General features: G+C 41.4%; 1 protein-coding gene across 1 annotated transcript; it reads left to right on the top strand.

Annotated features, from left to right (window-relative positions):
• The first annotated feature begins 876 nt into the window (after nt 1-876).
• Nucleotides 877-17,653, top strand: LOC147344647 (patched domain-containing protein 3-like). The gene is made up of 4 exons (XM_086376953.1): nt 877-3,840; nt 4,922-5,043; nt 11,647-11,792; nt 14,552-17,653. Exons 1-4 carry the CDS (start codon nt 2,812-2,814, stop codon nt 16,054-16,056), a joined length of 2,802 nt encoding a protein of 933 aa, XP_086233079.1. The 5' UTR covers nt 877-2,811; the 3' UTR covers nt 16,057-17,653.
• Nucleotides 17,654-18,847: the final 1,194 nt, after the last annotated feature.

Here is an 18,847-nt window from a genome sequence, read left to right on the forward strand (position 1 = left end):
TTCTTCAGGTTAGGAACTTAACACATCTTCTGGGGGAACAATTTCACTCATAATAAGTGCATGTAAGTGTGTGCATGCTCAGTTGTGTTTGACTGTGTGTGACCCTATGGACTGTAACCTGCCAGGCTCCTCTGTCCATGGGGTTTTCCAGGCAAGAATACTGGAGTGGGTTGCCATTTCCTTCTCCAGGGTATGTTCCCCCAGGGATTGAAATCATGTCTCTTGCCTTGCAGGTGATTCTTTGCTGCTGACCCATTGGGGAAGCCCCACTAATAAGTAAGGACAGTTAAAGATGTGCTGGCTCAAATGTATGGTGAAAACACACCTTATCTACACCTGCAAGCACAGTGCAGACAAAAAATAGCTGAGGTTTCCTAAGCTTAAGAAAGAGACTTGTAAGTACCTAAAAAGGCTAGCAAAAAGGCCTAGATGATGGGTCAAAAGGGATCCAAAACCAGTTAATGTGACAACTGGACTCTTAAAGGTCATAACAAGCCCAAGGACTCATCAAGTAGTTCGGACAAAGGGATATATAACCTAATATCTAATATAGATCAGAAGCTTGAGTTTTTCTCCTTCTGGTTAAGACAGAAGACTGTCAGGAAGCATTTAACAGGAGGTTTCCTGTGTGCTGTTTTGGATCTGTCAGGAATTCTCTGCTCCTTATTAATTCCTGAATATTCAGGAATTAAAAGGAGAGGCAAGCCTCTCCCGGGACTGAGGAATCCAGGCATTTCCTTCAGTAGCATTTCTATATGGTGATAAGTACCCTCTTCCTTCTTGTGAACCATACGGTAAAAGTGATTGTTTACAAATCTCTCTAATATGGATTGCCTATGTTTTGTAAGTCAGGAATTTTAATCTTTATCTTTGCTGAGAATAACTACTTTGTAAGATGGTATATATGCCCACACCATGTTGATTAAAACACCTTTGCTCCATCAGAGCTCTGGTCCCTGTGTCTTTCTCCCTTTCTCTCTCTCTCTCTCTCTCCCCCCCCCCTTTCAGGCTGATACCCTGGAGCGCAGAGGCTCTCCGAGTTCACGTTCCTGCCTGAGCTTCTAAGACCCTCTCAAGAAGGTGCTCTGTGCCTTCACCCCATCGAGAGGGCGCCTGAAGCCTTTGTGAACAGAGCAAGCCCCATGCAGGGGCTTTATTGGCTTTCTGTGTAAACCAAGGAATATCAGCCCCTTTCTCTCCTTTACTTTCTTATCATTGATTCTGGACCACCAAGTTCCAGTTCATTAAAGGACCTCAACAGAAGACAAGATGCCCTTCTCTCAATACCAGAATAGTTTCTGAAGAGACTTGATCATTCTCAGGTGAAAATTGTCCTAGTGAGTGGTAAGATGCAGAGGTGAACTGCCAAAGATATGTTTATGGAAAGTATTATAAGAGCAAATATAGCACTATAGCTAAGTGAACTCCCAAGATGCAGTGACTTAATAAATTATTGCTTTCTCAGGCAGCAGTATGAGTTAAGGGGTTTGGGAAAGGCAATTAGACCCTCAATATGTGGTTTCCATCTTTGTCTAAAAAGTGATCATTTCACTGGCAACATTTTCAAGTGGGAAGGAAGAGAAAAAAGTCCGTATCTAGTGGCTTTAACATAGAGAAGGTGATCTTTAGGTTTCACGCACCACTTTCTACTGATGGCTCATTGCCAAGACTTGAAACATTATGTATCCCACTGACAAGGAGCAATGGGAACGGTGGTGAACAGCTGGATGACAAATGTTTTACTAATAAAATAAAACATAAAATAGTGGACACTGAGGAATATGTCTGCCATAAGGATCACAGAAAATGTGATCTTAAAGGGTCAAGTTATAATGATCTCTGTCAGTACGATTGTTTCTTGAGCAGCCTATCGTTTCATACTTGACATCAACTTGTTAGAAGCAAACTTGGGTGAAACTTGAAAACTTTAAAAAACATTAAAACTTGAAAACATTAAAAAAAAAAAAAAACAACTTTGTTAATGTAGTTTCCAATACTAATAAAATGGTACTCTTTCTTCCTGCTCAGAACCTAAAGTTATGAAAAAGAACTCTCCTCCCACCATCTGCTTTTTCTCTGAACCAATCTGAGGGAATGTGGCTTGTGGCAATTAGTACGTTAGCCTGAGTAACAATACTTTGTGTGCTTAAATGAATCCATCTTTCCAGTGATACTACCACAAGTAAATGTTACTTCTCAGAGTCTTTCTACACATGTTCAATTGTACACCCCTTTTAATTGGATTAGCCCTTAAACAAGAATAAACTCATTCATGAGAAATTACTTCTGCTTCTGATTTGCTTTTATGCTGGTATTATTAACAAGAGTCAACAAGGACAAAAAATGTATTCCACTTATATTAAGAATGAAGGTAGATTAAGTGGACACCAATCAACATAAATTGAATGGTAAATGTGTAATCAGATTGGCCACCTCATGCGAAGAGTTGACTCATTGGAAAAGACTGATGCTGGGAGGGATTGGGGGCAGGAGAAGGGAACGACAGAGGATGAGATGGTTGGATGGCATCACGGATTAAATGGACATGAGTTTGAGTAAGCTCCGGGAGTTGGTGATGTACAGGGAGGCCTGGTGTGCTGTGGTTCATGGGGTCGCACACAGTCGGACGCGACTGACCTCAGCTGAACCACGTGACCGCCAACGACGCTCCAGCATCGGGGGCGCGAGCAGCCGGGGGTCAAACAGACGCGCCTGGAACTTCAGGAAACCGTTGGTGGGTGGAGAGGGGGCTCCGTACGGCAGCTCCTTTCTGATCTGCCGTGCTGAGAACGTGGGCTTTCCTTCCTGGAAATGAGCCTTAATCCCTCGAAGGTTGCGCCTGAGCCAGAGCCGGAGCGGGAGGCAGGACAAGGGCCTGGGTCCGAGGCCCAGGGGCCGGGGCCGGAGGCAGAGAGCGGGCCGCCGGCAGGGCCTGGCCCTGAGCCGGAGCGGCCCTCTGCGGCGGGTCAGGACTGGGAGCCCGAGCGCGGCCGGAAGCCGGGGCCGAGCGCAGAGCCCTCTCCGGGGCCGGAGGCTCCGCCGCCCCCGCCGGCCTCGCGGTCTGAGAACCTTCGGGCCCCGCGGCCCCGCTGCCACACCAACTGCCTGGAGGCGCCGCTGTCGCGGGCCTTCCAGCGGCTGGGCAGGAAGGTGGGCGCTCATCCCTGGATCTTCCTGCTGCTGCCGTTGGCGCTAACGGCCGTCCTGGGCACCGGCCTGATGTACCTGCCCCGGGATGGAGAAGAAGACCTGGAGGAGCAGTACACCCCCATCGGGAGCCCTGCCAAGGCCGAGCGGCGCTTCGTGCAGACACATTTCACCGCCAACGACTCTCTCATCTTCTCCATCTCCAGGAAGAGCACCGAGGTCCCTTATGCCTCCGTCCTCGTGGTCTCCAACACCGAGACCCTGCTGGAGCCGGACATCCTAGAGGAAATCAGCAAGGTGGACGACGCGGTGCAGGCTCTGACTGTGACCCAGGACAACGGAACCCAGATCCCCTACAGCGAGGTGTGCACTAAGAACCAGGGCTCCTGTGTACCCCCCAACCCACTCTTGTTCGCCTGGAAAAGGAACAAGGGCCTCAACCTGAGAACCATCACCTTCCCCATCCACAGCCTAGCCGGTCAGATCGTCTCCCTGGCCAACATCCTGGGAGGAACTGTCCTGGGCGAGAGTATGGGGCCGAGCCAGTTACTCCTCCAGGCCAAAGCCATGCGGCTGCAGTACTACCTGGAGACAGGTGAAGGAGAGGAAAATGAACGTAGCAAGGCGTGGATGATCCATTTCCTGATGAACGTTGGCAGCCTTGAAGAGAGTCTGGCCTTGAAGAAGATCCAGGTACCTAGTGGCTGGGGTTTATGGGAGGCCAGGAGAAGGCGGGAGGGATAAGAGCACTCGTTCCAAGGACCATAGCAGCAGCGCTCCCGGATTATCAGATAGAGCCCTTGACTGGAAGCTAGGTGTGCTCTGCTTTATTTGATCCATAATCCAACTTTCTTAAAATAGCACACTGAAGAAAGCCACAGCAGATTCTAAAAAAGAGTGGATATGAGTATAACTGGCTCACTTTGCTGTACACGTGAGACTAACACAACACTGTAACTCAACTACACTCCAATAATTCTGTTCAATAAAGGAAAAAGAGGACTTTTAAAAAAAAGGAGAAGAATGCCACAAATCTTAAATCCCTGGTAACATTCTGGTCAAAAACACAAATGGTACATTCTCAGGGTAGGTCTGTTCAGTACAGACGTTGATCTTCAGGTTTAGTTTGGTTTATCTGGTCAAATTACTCTGTAATTCTTGCTTTCAGTTTAAGCCTTTGCTGTTTCTGGGAGCCCCCTAAACTCTGGAGTTCACTGGAATAAAAAAGCAAAACTTAAACAAAAGTTCCATGATGTTTTTGAGAAAGATGAGCATTTTAAAACTAAATTATAGCATACTGCCAGGCACATATTAGCTGTTCAGTGATTTGGGGGCTGGCAAACCTAATACTCTGAATAAAACTGGTGAAAATGAGAAGATATCTTCTGGGAAAAGCCTTTTAATGCCCAAGCCTGTCTGAAATGATGTTTGTACAATTAAAATAGTAAAAGATAAGGACTGAATAGAAGTTTAGAAAAAGTTATCATGTCTATAGTTCTTAACACTTTCACATTTTTATATAAGATTCAGATTTTGTGTATTCAGGAATTTTAAACTTTAGATTTTTTTAAAGAAACTTTGAAAAGCATGCAGAGATTTGTGGGAAGAAGCAAATCTTTATTACCTTCTTTATTTTAAAATCATAATCCATGTATTTTGATTTTTCACTGAATTTTAATGTTTAAATTAATAAGCTGTAGTTTTCAGTATCATAGGTAACTCACATGCAATATCAGAATTGAAAGTCATTTACCTGAATATATTTTTGTGGCAGGTTGTCTACTTTTCATCACTTTCTAGACAACTGGAATTTGAGGCAACTTCTATGACCGTGGTCCCCTTGTTTCACTTGGCCTACCTTCTAATCATATTATTTGCAATTGTATCATGCTACAGGTAAAGCTATTGTATTAGTTTTTTAAACTCTAAAAATTTTATTGTAATAATGTATATAATGTGTATGTAACATTTATAACATAAAATGTGTCACTTCAAAAGCCATTTTTAAGTGTACAGATCAGTGGCATTAATTACATTATCAGTGTTGTGCAACCGTCACAACTATCCCTTTATGAATATTTTCCATCACCCCAAACAAACACCGTAACCTTTAAGTAATAACTCCCCACTGTCTCCCCCAAGTCTTGGCTAATTTTTAATCTAGTTTCTGTTTCCATGAATTTGCCTATTCTAGAGACTTCATATAACTGCAATCATACAGTATTTGTCCTTTTGTGACTGACTTATTTCACTTACCATGTTTTCCACATTTATCCATGTTGTAGCATGAGTTCCTTTACATGGCTGAATAATATTCCATTTTATGTATATACCACATTCGTTTAGCTACCTATCTGTTGATGGGTACTTGAAATAGTTTTACCTTTGGACTATAGTGAATAATGGTGCAGTGAACCATGGTGTCCAGATCTCTGTTTAAGCTCCTGTTTTCAGTTCTTTTCAGTATATACCTAGGAGTGGAATCAGTGGGTTGTGTGATAATTCCCTGGTTAGCTTTTTGAAGAGCCACCACACCATTTTTCACAGAGGCTACACCGCTTTATATCCCACCAGCAATGCATAAGTTTTCCAATTTCTCTACCTTCTAAGCATGACTATCTTTTTAATGTGGTTGTCGGTTATCTGTGTATCTTCTTTGGAGCTCCCCAGGTGGTGCGGTGGTAAAGCACCTGCCTGCCAGTGCAGGAAATGCAAGACATTTGGTTTGGATCCCTGTGTTGGGAGATGCCCTGGAGAAGGAAACGGTAACCCACTCAGGTATTCTTGCCTGGACAATTTCATGAACAGAAGAGCTTGGTGGCTAGGGGTCACAAGGAGTCAGACAACTGAGCTACTGCACACACACGCATATCCTCTATGGAGAAATGTCTATTCAAGTCCTTTGCCCTTTTTTTGGCTGCGCCCCAAGGCTTGAAGAATCTTCTTTCCCTGACTGGAGGTTGAACTTGGGCCGAGGCCCTTGGCAGCGAAAGTTTGGAGTTCTGACCACGGGACTGCCAGGGAATTCCCACCTTTGTTCATTTTTAGTGAAACTGTTTGTCCTTTTGTTGTTGAATTCTGTTGTTGTTGAGAATATGTTTTGGCTATCAAGTTATATAATTTGCAAACATTTTCTCTCGCTCTGTAGATTATCTCTTCACTTGCTGATAATGTCCTTTATGTACACAGGCTTTAATGCAGATGAAATTCAGCTTGTTATTTCCATTGTTTCTGCTTGTGCTTTTGGTGTTGCCTCTAAGCTTCCAGTGACAAGCAAGGTCGTCTGCAATTGCTCTATGTTTCCTTCAAGAGTTTTATGGTTTTAGCTGCGATATTCAGGTGGTTACAATTTGTAATCATAGTTGTACATGATGTGAAGTAGGGGCCCAACTTCATTCTTGTTCCCGTGGAAATGCAGTCATCCAAGTGCCATTTGTTGAAAAGACCGCTCTCTCCCAGTTGATTGGATTTGGCATCCTTGTCATAAATCAATGGGCTGTAGATATATGGATTTATTTCTAGGTGCTCAGTTCTACTCCATTGGTCTATATGCCTGTCCATGTACTGGTACCAATTTGATTTAAATACTGTAGCTATAAGTTTTAAAATCTGGAAATCTCAGTTGTCCATTTATTTTCTCTTTTTAAGGTTATTCTGGAATATCCAGGGCTCCTTGTAATTCCATATGAATTTGAGTACTGACCTATACATTTCTGAATAAAAGCTGTTTGAATTTTGATAGAGATTGTGTTTAATGTGTAGATCGCCTTAGGCGAGATTGTCGTTTTGACAATATTAAGTCTTCCCCCACCATGGACTGTGAAAGTCTTTCCATTAATTTAGGTCTTTTTTAGTTTCTTTTACCAGTCTTTCACTTCTTTGGTTAAATGTATTCCTAAGTATTTCATTATTTTAAACGCTAAATGGAATCACTTTCTTTGTTTCCCTTTGGGATTGTCCATTGCACATGGACAGAAACAACTACTCCTGCGTGTTGATCTTGTATCTTGCAGCTTTACTGGATTTGTTTCCTAACTTTAGTAGCTTCCTTTGGATTCATTGGCGTTTTCATGTGTAGGATCATATAATCTGTGAAAAGAGAGTTACAATTCTTCCTTTCTAGTTTGAATTCCTTTAATTTCAAAGTCCTGTCTAATTGGTCCCATCAGCACTTCTAGTACATCTTTGAATATCACTGATGGAAGTGGGCATCCTTATCTTGTTCCTGATCTTAGAGGGAAAGCTTTCTTTTTTTCACAGTTGAGTATAATGTTAGCTGTGCAGTTTTCATAATTGCCTTTATAATTTTGAGGAACTTTCCTTCCGTTCCTTGTTTTTGAGAGTTTTTATCATGAAAAGACACTGGGTTTTGTCAAGGGCCTTTTCTGTGCCTTTGAGAGATTCGTGTGCCTTTTATCCTCTGTTCTGTTAGTGTGCTGTGTCACACTGATGCTCTCGTGTTGAACCTCTCTTCCATTCCTGGGGTAAATCCCATGTGGTCATGATGTATACTTCTTTTAATATGCTTACTGAATTGTGTTTGCTAGAATTTCATTGAAGATTTTTGTATCTATATTAATAAGAGGTATCATTTGTAGCTTCCTTGTGGTATCTTAGTCTGACATTGATGTCAGTGTAATAATGGCCTCATCAAAAGAGTTAGGAAGTGTTCCTTTCCTTTCAGTTTTTTTTTGGAAGGGTTTGAAAAGGATTGGTGTTAATTCTTCTTTACATATTTGATAAAATTCACTGTTGAAGCCATCAAGCCTGGACTTTATTTTGGAGGTGAGGGGAGGTTTTTGACTATGGATCAGTCCTTTTACATGTTCTGTTGAGAGTTTCATCGTGAGTCAATTTAGGTCTTTGTGTATTTATAGGAATTTGTGTATTTTATCTAGGTTATCCAGTTTTTTGGCATAGGTTGCTTATAGTAATGTCTTAAATTCTTTCTATTTCTGTAAATTCAGTAGTGATGTTCCCATTTTTATGTCTCATTTAGTTATTTGTATTTTTCCCCTTTATCACTCTAAATAAATATCTTTCAATTTTGTTGGGTTTTTGTGTTGTTGTTTTTTTTTTGATAACCAACTTCTGGCTTTCTTGGTTTTCTCTATTGTTTTTCTATTCTCAATTATATTTATCACCGTTCTTATTTTATTCCTTCTGTTAGCTTTGTGTTAGGTCTTCTCTTCTTTTTCTGGTTCCACAAGGTGTCTAAATCCACAAAGTGGTTCAAGATCTTTGCTCTTTTTTTAATGCAGTATAAATTTGCCTCTGGGCACTGGTGTCACTACATCTCATGAGTTTTATGGTATTTTGTATGTTCTCATTTTCCTTATAGGTTATCTGCATAGATGTTTTATCCATTATTGAAAGGGAGGCGTTGAACTTTCCAACTGTTACTGTAGAGCTATGTATTTATAATACTGTTAATATTTGCTTCATATATATTGGGTCCCTGTTATGAGGTCCATTTATGTTTATAGTTGTTACATCTTCTTGATTACTTGTCCCTTTTATAAATATATAACGGTTTTGAAACAGTCTATTTCGTCTGTTATCAGTATAGGCACTCCTAGTCTCTTGGTTCCTATTCATTGGAGAATCTATTTCAGTATCTTATCAATCTGTTTATGTCTTTGGATCTAAAGTGAATTCTTATAGATAACATATAGTTGAATCATGCTGTTTTATACATTCTGACAATATCTGCTTTTTGATTGGAAAGTTTAATCTGTTTAGATTTAAAATAATTGCTGACAAGGAAGGACTTACTTCTATTGTTTGGGTGTTTAATATTCTGTATATGTTAGAGCTACTGCTGCTGCTAAGTCACTTCAGTCGCGTCCAACTCTGTGTGACCCCATAGACGGCAGCCCACCAGGCTCCGCCGTCCCCAGGATTCTCCAGGCAAGAACACTGGAGTGGGTTGCCATTTCCTTCTCCAATGCATGAAAGTGAAAAGTGAAAGTGAAGTTGCTCAGTCGTGCCTGACTCTTAGCAACGCCATGGACTGCAGCCCACCAGGCTCCTCCGTCCATGGGATTTTCCAGGCAAGAGTATTGGAGTGGAGTGTCATTGCCTTCTCCAATATTAGAGCTATTATCCTTCATTTCATCCATTTATACCTTTTTTTTTTTTTGGCCAAACCCAGGCCCTAGCAATGAAAGTGCTGAGGAGTCCTAACCATTGGACCACCAGGGAACTCCTGCTCCATGCCTTCTTTAGGGTTAGGGCCTTCTTTAATGTGTAGTTAGTGAGCTGTTTTGATTGGTCATTTTGCTGCCAGTGATTCCCAAGTCAGCCTGAGCACTGGAATCACATGAAATTTTTAGACACACGGATTCTGCAACTTCCCTACAAACTGTAGATGAGAGTCTGCAGAGCTGTGTTCCAGGACTGCAGGAATCTAAAGTTCTGAGACTCTCCTAAGTCATCCTGATAAACTGCTTAACTGGAGTCCTTCTTGGGGACTAGAAAAGCTGCGAGTGTGTTCACCGGTGTTCTGCATTCACATCATTCCTTCTATTGCCTATCAAACACTAAAATAAGGATCACTTAGAGAGCCAGCACAGCGACTAGTCGAAGTCAAAGGACTCTAGCCAATACTATACTTCACTCCCTCCATCCTCTGAAAAATTTATACCAACAGTCCAGAAACCTGAAAGAGGGAATGGGGTTAAGCATGTCCTACGCAGCTTTTATCCTGTTCATCTTTCTGGTTTCAAGGTTCATTTGTGTTACTTTCACCTTAAACTCTTGTAAACCAGTATTGTTGCTTTAAGAAAGTGTTGTGTGCACGTGTTAGTCACTTAATCGTGTCCGACTCTTTGTGACCCCAGGGTCTGTGCCCACCAGGCCTCTCTGTTCCTGGGATTCTCCAGGCAAGAATACTGGAGTGGATTGCCATTTCCTTCTCCAGGAGATCTTCCTGACCCAGGGATTGCATTGCAGGCAGATTCTTTACCATCTGAGCTCTAGGGAAGCCCACAAGAAAGTATTGGTTGTGATCAAATTTTGTTTTGGAATCAAGCAAAACCCTTTTGTTTTGGTGTGTGTATGTGTGTTGATTTGGGGCCCTGAGTTTAACAGATAGCACCAGCAGTTTGAGAAAAAGTGAAATACAGGCACATAGAGTTGTTTTAATAAGAAAGTTTGGTTATTTTAATGTGGCCTTGCATCAATAAGGTCTTTAGTTATAGTCTTGCTTTTGGGAATCAGCAGCTCCATTTCCATAGTTGACTTTCCTAGTCTTCAAACCAGACTGTTTCTCTCTCCTCCTGAAGTTTCAAGAGGCAGCCGTCAGTCATTTGTTTTGACGCAGTTGGCAATGAAGTAAAACAGAAACCTAGAGATTGTCATCAATACTTTAAAATGTAAAGTTGTGGTTGTTGGGGAGTTAAAGTATTAAATCCAATCTTTTTAAAATGCTGTATATATATTCCCATTTTTGTTGGTTCAACCAAGAAATAGATATAACTTCTGTTATTCAAAATGGAGTATATATTACTTTTTTTTTTTTTGCAATTAGTAGCCACTTTTCTCGAAGAAGACAATGGCAACCCACTCCAGTACTCTAACCTGGAGAATCCCATGGATGGAGGAGCCTCGTGGGCTGCCGTCTATGGGGTCGCACAGAGTCGGACACGACTGACGCGACTCAGCAGCAGCAGCAGCCACTTTTCCTGGGCTTCCCTGGTGGCTCAGTAGTAAAGAATCTGCCTGCAGTGCAGGAGACACAGGAGATGCGGGTTTGACCCCTGGGCGGGGAAGATCCCCTAGAGGGAAGGCATGGCAACCTACTCCACTATTCCTGCCTGGAGACTCCCGTGGACAGAGGAGCCTAGTGGGCTACAGTCCATAGGGTCACAAGCAGTCAGACACAACTGAATTGACTGAGCGCACACATACACACCCACAGAGCCTCTTTTCTAGAAACATACTTCTTTAGCAGAGGAGAACCATGAAAAACTTTTAGGAGGAGGCTTTCATTCTTTTTGTTAACCACAATATATATTAAACCAGCTTTGACATACAGGAGGTATTTGGGATTGTGTTTATGGCTCACGGGAGTCATAAGTGGGTGAGAAGTTACCTCGACGTGGGCACTTTCATACTGCTTGCTTCTATTCACACTCCTTTGGAGATCAGAGTGGAATTAGCTTTTTGCAATGTTTTAGTATCTTTTTGTGGTTCTGAAAGGCCAGTCGGTGGATTCATGCTTGGCTCACTGCATAAGAATCAACGAGTATAGTTTGGTAAAAGGACAGATTCCCAATTCTCTGTCCCCACCCCATCCCCCGCCCCACACCACCCTTTTTTTTGTTCAGTTGGTCTGGGCTAGTGCCTGGAAATTAAAGTTTTCTGGCAGACAGATATGGGGATTATTGCCCAAGAGGCTCTGAAGAGGTGTCCGAGTCAAGAATGTTAGGAATGGCTGGAATTTCAGTATGGAAGCTACCACCACAAGTTCCATGACTTTTCCCTCCAAATTTACAGGTGTGACTGTGTGCGGAACAAAATGTGGGTCGCGGTCTTCGGAGTCATCTCCACCGCCCTGGCCGTGGTGAGTGGCTTCGGCCTGATGCTGTATGTCGGGGTGCCCTTTGTGCTCATAGTCGCGAATTCACCGTTTCTTATCCTCGGTGAGTAAAACGAAGCACAAGGCTGCATGCTGTGCATGGGGGTGTGGGGTGGGCAGAGGACGGGCACTGTGTTAGATCAGGCAGAATAGTCATATGGAGGTGGCTACAGACCCAAAATCAGGGATCAGGAGAAAAAGGAAATCAAATGGAATCATATGCCTTTAGAGTTGGAAAAATCTGGTACCCCAAATGGAAAAACACAGACCAGGGACATGAACAGGTATTTCACACACACACACACACACACACACACACACAGAATCCAAAATACTAATCCTTGAAAATGTAAGAAAGAAATATTTGACCTTTCGATTAATCAAGAGATGCAAGTTAAACCAAAACTGAGATCCTTTGTCTTCTTAGGAGATTAACAAATATTATAGAAGATAGAAGGTTTGGGGAAGATTGTATGCAAGTGAACACTCTTATATTCTGCTGAGGGAGATTTGTAAATTGGTGCACTTCTAAGATATAACTTTGCAACGAATCAAAAGACTTAAAAATTTTAAATGGATTACCTTTGACCTGCCAACTCCACTTCTGGGAATTTGTCCTAGTTATTGGACAGGTTTTCACAAAATAAAATAAGCATGTTCATTATAGTGTGATTTAGAATAGGAAAAAACAAAAACAAGCTAATCCTATATCAACATGGGATTGGTCTGCTCAGATCACATTAAAGTTTTGGAATCCTATTCAGTCTTTCAAAAGAGGTAGATATAAAGTGTTAAATGAAAAATGCTGGTTATGAAACAAAATGTTTAAAACAGAGAGATATACAGAGAGATGTTTAAAACAGAGAGATATATAAATATGCATATGCTGCTGCTGCTAAGTCACTTCAGTCGTGTCGAACTCTGTGCGACCCCATAGACGGCAGCCCACCAGGCTCCCCCGTCCCTGGGATTCTCCAGGCAAGAACACTGGAGTGGGTTGCCATTTCCTTCTCCAATGCATGAAAGTGAAAAGTGAAAGTGAAGTCGCTCGGTCGTGTCTGACTCTTGGTGACTCCATGGACTGCAGTCCACCAGGCCCCTCCATCCATGGGATTTTCCAGGCAAGAGTACTGGAGTGGGGTGCCATTGCCTTCTCCGATATATATGTATGTATATATATACAAATATGCATATATATTTGTATAGAGCAAATTCTGGATAGATAATACTTAAAAGATTAGCAAGGATTATCCTTGACAGGTAGAATTACAGTTGTTTAAAGGTTTTCTTTGTATTTGCCTGTACTTTCAGGATTTATTTTACAATAAGCATAAGAAGGCAAAAATGTTTCTGTTCTGGATGGTAAGCAACTTGGAAGAATTAATAATTAGTTTCCCAGGGGAAATAGGAGAGGACCTGTGCACTGGATGTGTGCCTTCCTAGCACACTCAAGCTTACACATTCAGTGTTCCCACAGCCATAAACAACTGACGTGTAGACAACTTCGTCTTCGTATTGTCTGTATACACATAGATATGTGAGTGTAGGGCTGCATGTGTGTGGCGGGGCTGTGATTTCAGTAGCTCAAGAAATGTGTGAGGACAGTTTCTGAACCAAGTCCCATAAATACTAAAACCGGTTTTAAATACCTGTTCGGTATCAATGAGCTTATTTGTGGTCCTTAGTACTTCAGATTCTTGCCCTTCGTCCAGCTGAATGCGAGCGAAATCCAGACAGCTGGCTGCGGGGGGCATGTCAGGATGCAGATGTGCCAGACCACACAAGCCTGTGCCACCGCAGGCCTTCTGCCAGACCACACGCACCGAGCAGCCCAATTAGAGGCCAAGTGCAGTGCCCAGTACCTTCCCGTGTCATCCATGGAGAGGCTCTTCCAAGGTTGATATTAAAATCAATCAGCATTCAGTTCCAAGTGTTGACACACAGAAACAGGTGTATAGGAGTGAAAGCACAGGAAGCTTGAGGGAAGTGAAGTCTATCTGCACCGTGCTCAGGCTGTCCTTGGTCATCCCCTTTCTTCTCTGTAGTCCTCCTCTCCTAACCTTCAGTGACCACTTCAGAGTCCTCAAATGTCCTCCTGGCCTCTTTATTCCAAATCAGTCAGGAAGCGTCACTGTGGAAGAGACTGGTTACTTTAGTATTCACTTATTATGTAAAGGATTCTTAAGGTTCACTTTGGTACATGTTTCTGGTGTCAAGAGTACCTGCATTTTACTGACATAATGCCTTAACCCGGGCAAGTGAAGCTTGAATGACAGCGTCTGGGTGTCAGAACCAGACCAACTGAAAACTACATGTGTGTGTACATCTGTGTGTGTGTGTGTGTGTGTGTATCTGTGTGTGTGTGCATGTACATACCACATTGATAGCTAGGTGCTAACTGGAGAACAGACAAATCCAGCTCATATTTTAAACAACAGAGTGCTAACTCAGTATTAGTGCCTTAGAGTAAAATGGTTTATAAGAGAAAATGGTCTCTCAAATGTTCTGGTGGAATCCGAGATGCATGGCTAATAATACCCAGTCAGCCAGGTTTCCTGACTCTTCACTGAAACACCCTGAATGAGGACTAGTAGTAGAGTGTACTGTGCTGTGTACAAAGCGCAGAGTTATTACAGAGCAAGGAGTGAAGAGTTGTGGATTCAGAGGCAACCAGAGAAGGCATCAGAGAAAGCCGTATCCAAACACAGACTCCGCAAGATCAGTGAGCCCTTGAGAGACGGGCAAAGAAAACGGTTTGAGTTGATCTGGTTAATTTTTGATGGATGTTAAAAAGTACGAAGACTCTGTTTCTTTCTCTAACAGGTGTTGGGGTCGATGACATGTTTATCATGATTTCTGCCTGGCAGAAGACCAGCCTCACGGATAGCATAAGCGAGCGGATGTCCGATGTCTACTCAAAAGTGGCAGTGTCCATTACGATCACCACCGTGACCAACGTCCTGGCCTTCTATACAGGAATTATGACCTCTTTCAGGTCCGTACAATACTTCTGCATCTACACAGGAACAACCCTGCTCTTCTGTTATTTTTACAGCATCACCTGTTTCGGAGCATGTATGGCCCTGGATGGGAAAAGAGAAGGAGTCTGTCTGCGCTGGCTGAAGAAGCCAGAAACGCCCAACCAAGAATGTTCTTCATTGAAAAAGTCCTGCTGCCTCCCAGGGAGCTCTCTCCAAGACGAGTATGAAGCCGACATCCACCCAATGAATCTGTTCTTTAGAGACTATTTTGGTCCTTTTCTCACAAGCACCAAGTCCAAGATTTGTGTAGTGTTCCTATATGCGTCGTACATCATAACTAGTTTATATGGGTGTTTCCGAGTGGAGGAAGGCTTAGACCTCCGAAATTTGGCAAGTGACGACTCCTACATCACACCGTATTTTAATGTAGAAGAAGAACATTTTTCTACCTATGGTCCCAGGGTTATGGTAATCATTACTGAGGCTCTTGACTACTGGGATAAAGATGCTAGGCAAAAACTGGAAAAATGTCTGGCAGATTTTGAAAACAGTGAGTATGTAGATGAAAACCTTACAGAGTTTTGGTTACGAGAATATGTAAAATATATGGAAAACCTCCGTCAAGATATAAATGATAAGACAGCGTTTCTAAGCAATATTCCCACTTTTTTAATGGATTTTCCACTTTTTGCATATGATATTAATATAACATCATCACAAGAAATCATTTGTTCCCGGGCCTTCGTTCAAACCATGGGTATTTCTTCTTCAACCAGTAGGAAGCTGATGTTGCTCCAGTTCCGAGACATGGCTGAGAAGTGCGAGGTTCCCCTGATGGTGTACAACTCGGCTTTCATATATTTTGATCAGTTTTCTGCAATAGTAGAGAACACTGTGCGAAATGTGATTGTTGCCTCTGCAGCTATGTTCATTGTTTCCTTATTATTAATTCCTCATCCCCTGTGTTCTCTGTGGGTAACTTTTGCTATTGCTTCTGTGATTGTGGGCGTCACGGGTTTTATGGCCTTCTGGAACGTCAACCTTGACTCTATATCCATGATTAATCTTGTCATTTGCATAGGGTTTTCTTTTGACTTTTCTGCTCACATTTCCTATGCCTTTGTGTCCAGCTCAGAGCCCTCAGTAAACAGAAAAGCCATCGAGGCCCTGTATCTGCTGGGCTACCCCGTGTTACAGAGTGCAGTTTCAACAATAATAGGGGTGTGTGTCCTGTCCGCAGCTAAAGCATACATCTTCAGGACATTTTTCAAGATTATGTTTCTTGTGATGGTATTTGGAGCTGCTCATGGTCTAATTTTTATCCCAGTATTCTTAACCTTTTTTTGAAAGTTGCTTTGAATAGCCACTAACAAATCAAAGACCAACTATAGAATTCCTGATTGGCCCAATCCAATCTGATGAAAATGCACTGTTAAGAATAGTCAATAAACTAAAAACAAAGGCATGTTTCCTTGGCTTGTAAATACCGTTTTAAAATGTTATTTAAAATATCCTGAGAAAAATTAATGTCTCACATTAAAATATTTTTACTAAATTAAGAAGTGTTTTCATCTTTATTATGGTCTATACAATCAAGCATAACTTTCCAATTATTTGTCCTTTTATTTCATCATTAGTATTTTATGCCTGGAATTCAAATATTTTATGTATTATACTCTAAAATGGAATATTATTTTCATTGTACTTCTCATATATATTATTGTGTAAAAGTGTAACTGACTATTATTTATTCTCCTAGTCCGGGGTTTTTCTGTGCATTTTCTTAATGGTGTATTTTGATGAGCAGAAGTTTTTAAAGTTTTGGAATCAAATGTATCTTTATTTTTTATGGTTAGTGTTTTCGGAGAGATCTTTGCCTAATCCAGGATTACAAAAAAGCATCTGTATTTTCTTCTCAAAGCTAATAGTTTTATATTTGCATTTTATATCATATTACAGATGAATCACAAACCCATGTTTGTGGGGAGTTGGGTAGAGGCTTGCTTTCTTCCCATTATAGCTATCCAGTCGTCCCAGCGTCTTCAGTGAAAAGACTGTCCTCTCACCAGAGCGACTAACTTGGCACCTCTTTCAGAGACCCAAGTGACAATTTATGTGTGGCTCTATTATCTGTTTTTCTGTAATAAAGTGGATACCACACTGTATTGATTACTGAAGCTTTATGTTAATTATGGAAGTTAAGTTAGGTAAGTTATCCAGCATTTTCCCTCTTTTCCAAATTATTTTAGCTGTTATAGATTATTTGCATTTAGATACTAATTTTAGACTCACTTGTCCTTATATCAAAAAAATAAAGTTTTCTGGGATCGTAATTGGGTCATGTTGTCTACAGATCAGTTTGGGGAAAACAGATATATTAGCAACATGAAATCCTCCAATCTGTGAACATGGTTTGTCTCTTACCTATTAACTTATTTCGTGTTTTTCAGAAGTGTCTTATACATGGATTTACTTTCTAAACATCATCATTTCTTAGCACTGTAAATACTTTGAACCCCTTTTTCATTTTTTTCCCTAGTACATGAGAACGCAATTGGTTTCAGTGTACCTGCCCTACTATGTGTAACCTTTTTAGGTTCACTTATTCGTGTAGACTTTTGTACTTTTTTTAGTAGTTTTTAATCTATGCAGTTATGTCAAGATCACATAAAGACCATTTTATTTCTCCCTACATAAACTTTTTCTCTTACTTACCTTACTGCACAGGCTTAAAACAGCCCAGGAAAATATAGGGCAGCATACTGGCCTCATTGCCTGCTGTCAGCCTCGTACGGAATGGAATCAGTGTTTCATCAAATATGATGATGGCCTGGAAGCTTTCATCGCCACTTTCTGTGAGACTGTGGAAGCCCCTTCTACTTCTAGTTTTCTGGCGTGTTTTAACCTGAATGGGTATTAAATTTTGTCAGATTCCTGTCTGTCATCTGAGATCGTCACGTCTGTTTTTCTATTGTAGTCTGTGCAATGTGACGGCTTACACTGAATGATTTTTTTAAATCAACTTATATGGAATCATTTTATGCTAACCTTGCATTCCTAGAATAATTTACATTTGGTCATGGCATGTCATTATCTTCATATATTGCCGTTTTTGTTAATATTTTGTCAGTGATATTTGTCCCTGTGTTCACGAGGCATATTGGTCTACAATTCCTTTTTTTGTGATGCCTTTCTCAGGTTGTGGTATCAGGGTTATACTGCCCTCAGGAAACAAGCCAATAAATATTCTTCCTCTTCTGTTTTCTGAAATATATGATGTATGCTGCTGCTGCTGCTAAGTCACTTCAGTCGTGTCCGACTCTGTGCGACCCCACAGACGGCAGCCCACCAGGCTTCCCCGTCCCTGGGATTCTCCAGGCAAGAACACTGGAGTGGGTTGCCATTTCCTTCTCCAATACATGAAAGTGAAAAGTGAAAGTGAAGTCGCTCAGTCGTGTCCGACTCTGTGCGACCCAATGGACTGCAACCTACCAGGCTCCTCCGTCCATGGGATTTTCCAGGCAAGAGTCCTGGAGTGGGGTGCCATCGCCTTCTCCAATATGATATATGGTTGACATCATTTTTTCATTTCTTATCAAATGTTTGATAGAATTCACTAGTGAAGTCTTTGGGTGTGGAGTTTTTCTGAGAATGGCTTTTATTTCAGGTTCACTTTCTTCAACAAACATAAGGCCATTAAAATGTTCTTTTTCTTCCTGGGTCAATTTTGGTATGTTTGTTTTGTATGGAATTTGCCATTTTTCCAATTGGCTATAAATTTCCTTCTAGCTACTATTTTAACTGTATCCACAAAAAAAATTTTTTTATGAGATGTTCATTATCATTCAGTCCAAAATAAGCCCTTATTTCCCTTGTGATTTCTTCTTTGACCATGAATTAAACAATACCTTTATTTTCTCTTCATTTTTGAAGAATAGTTTAAACAGATATAGATTTCTAAGTTGAGAAGACTTTTTTTCTTTCAACACCTTAAAAATGTCATTGCATTGTCTTCTGGGTGCAGTGCTGTTGAATTGTGTTCACTTTCACATTGATCTTCTCTATGGAATATGCCTTTTTTCCCTCTATATTCATTTCATATTTTTTTATTACTGGTTTTCAGCAATTTGACTATGAT

Source organism: Bos grunniens, chromosome 25 (assembly GCF_055505025.1).
Source record: "Bos grunniens cultivar Pamir isolate PY7600 chromosome 25, Bosgru_T2T1.0, whole genome shotgun sequence".
Taxonomy (NCBI): Eukaryota; Metazoa; Chordata; class Mammalia; order Artiodactyla; family Bovidae; genus Bos; species Bos grunniens.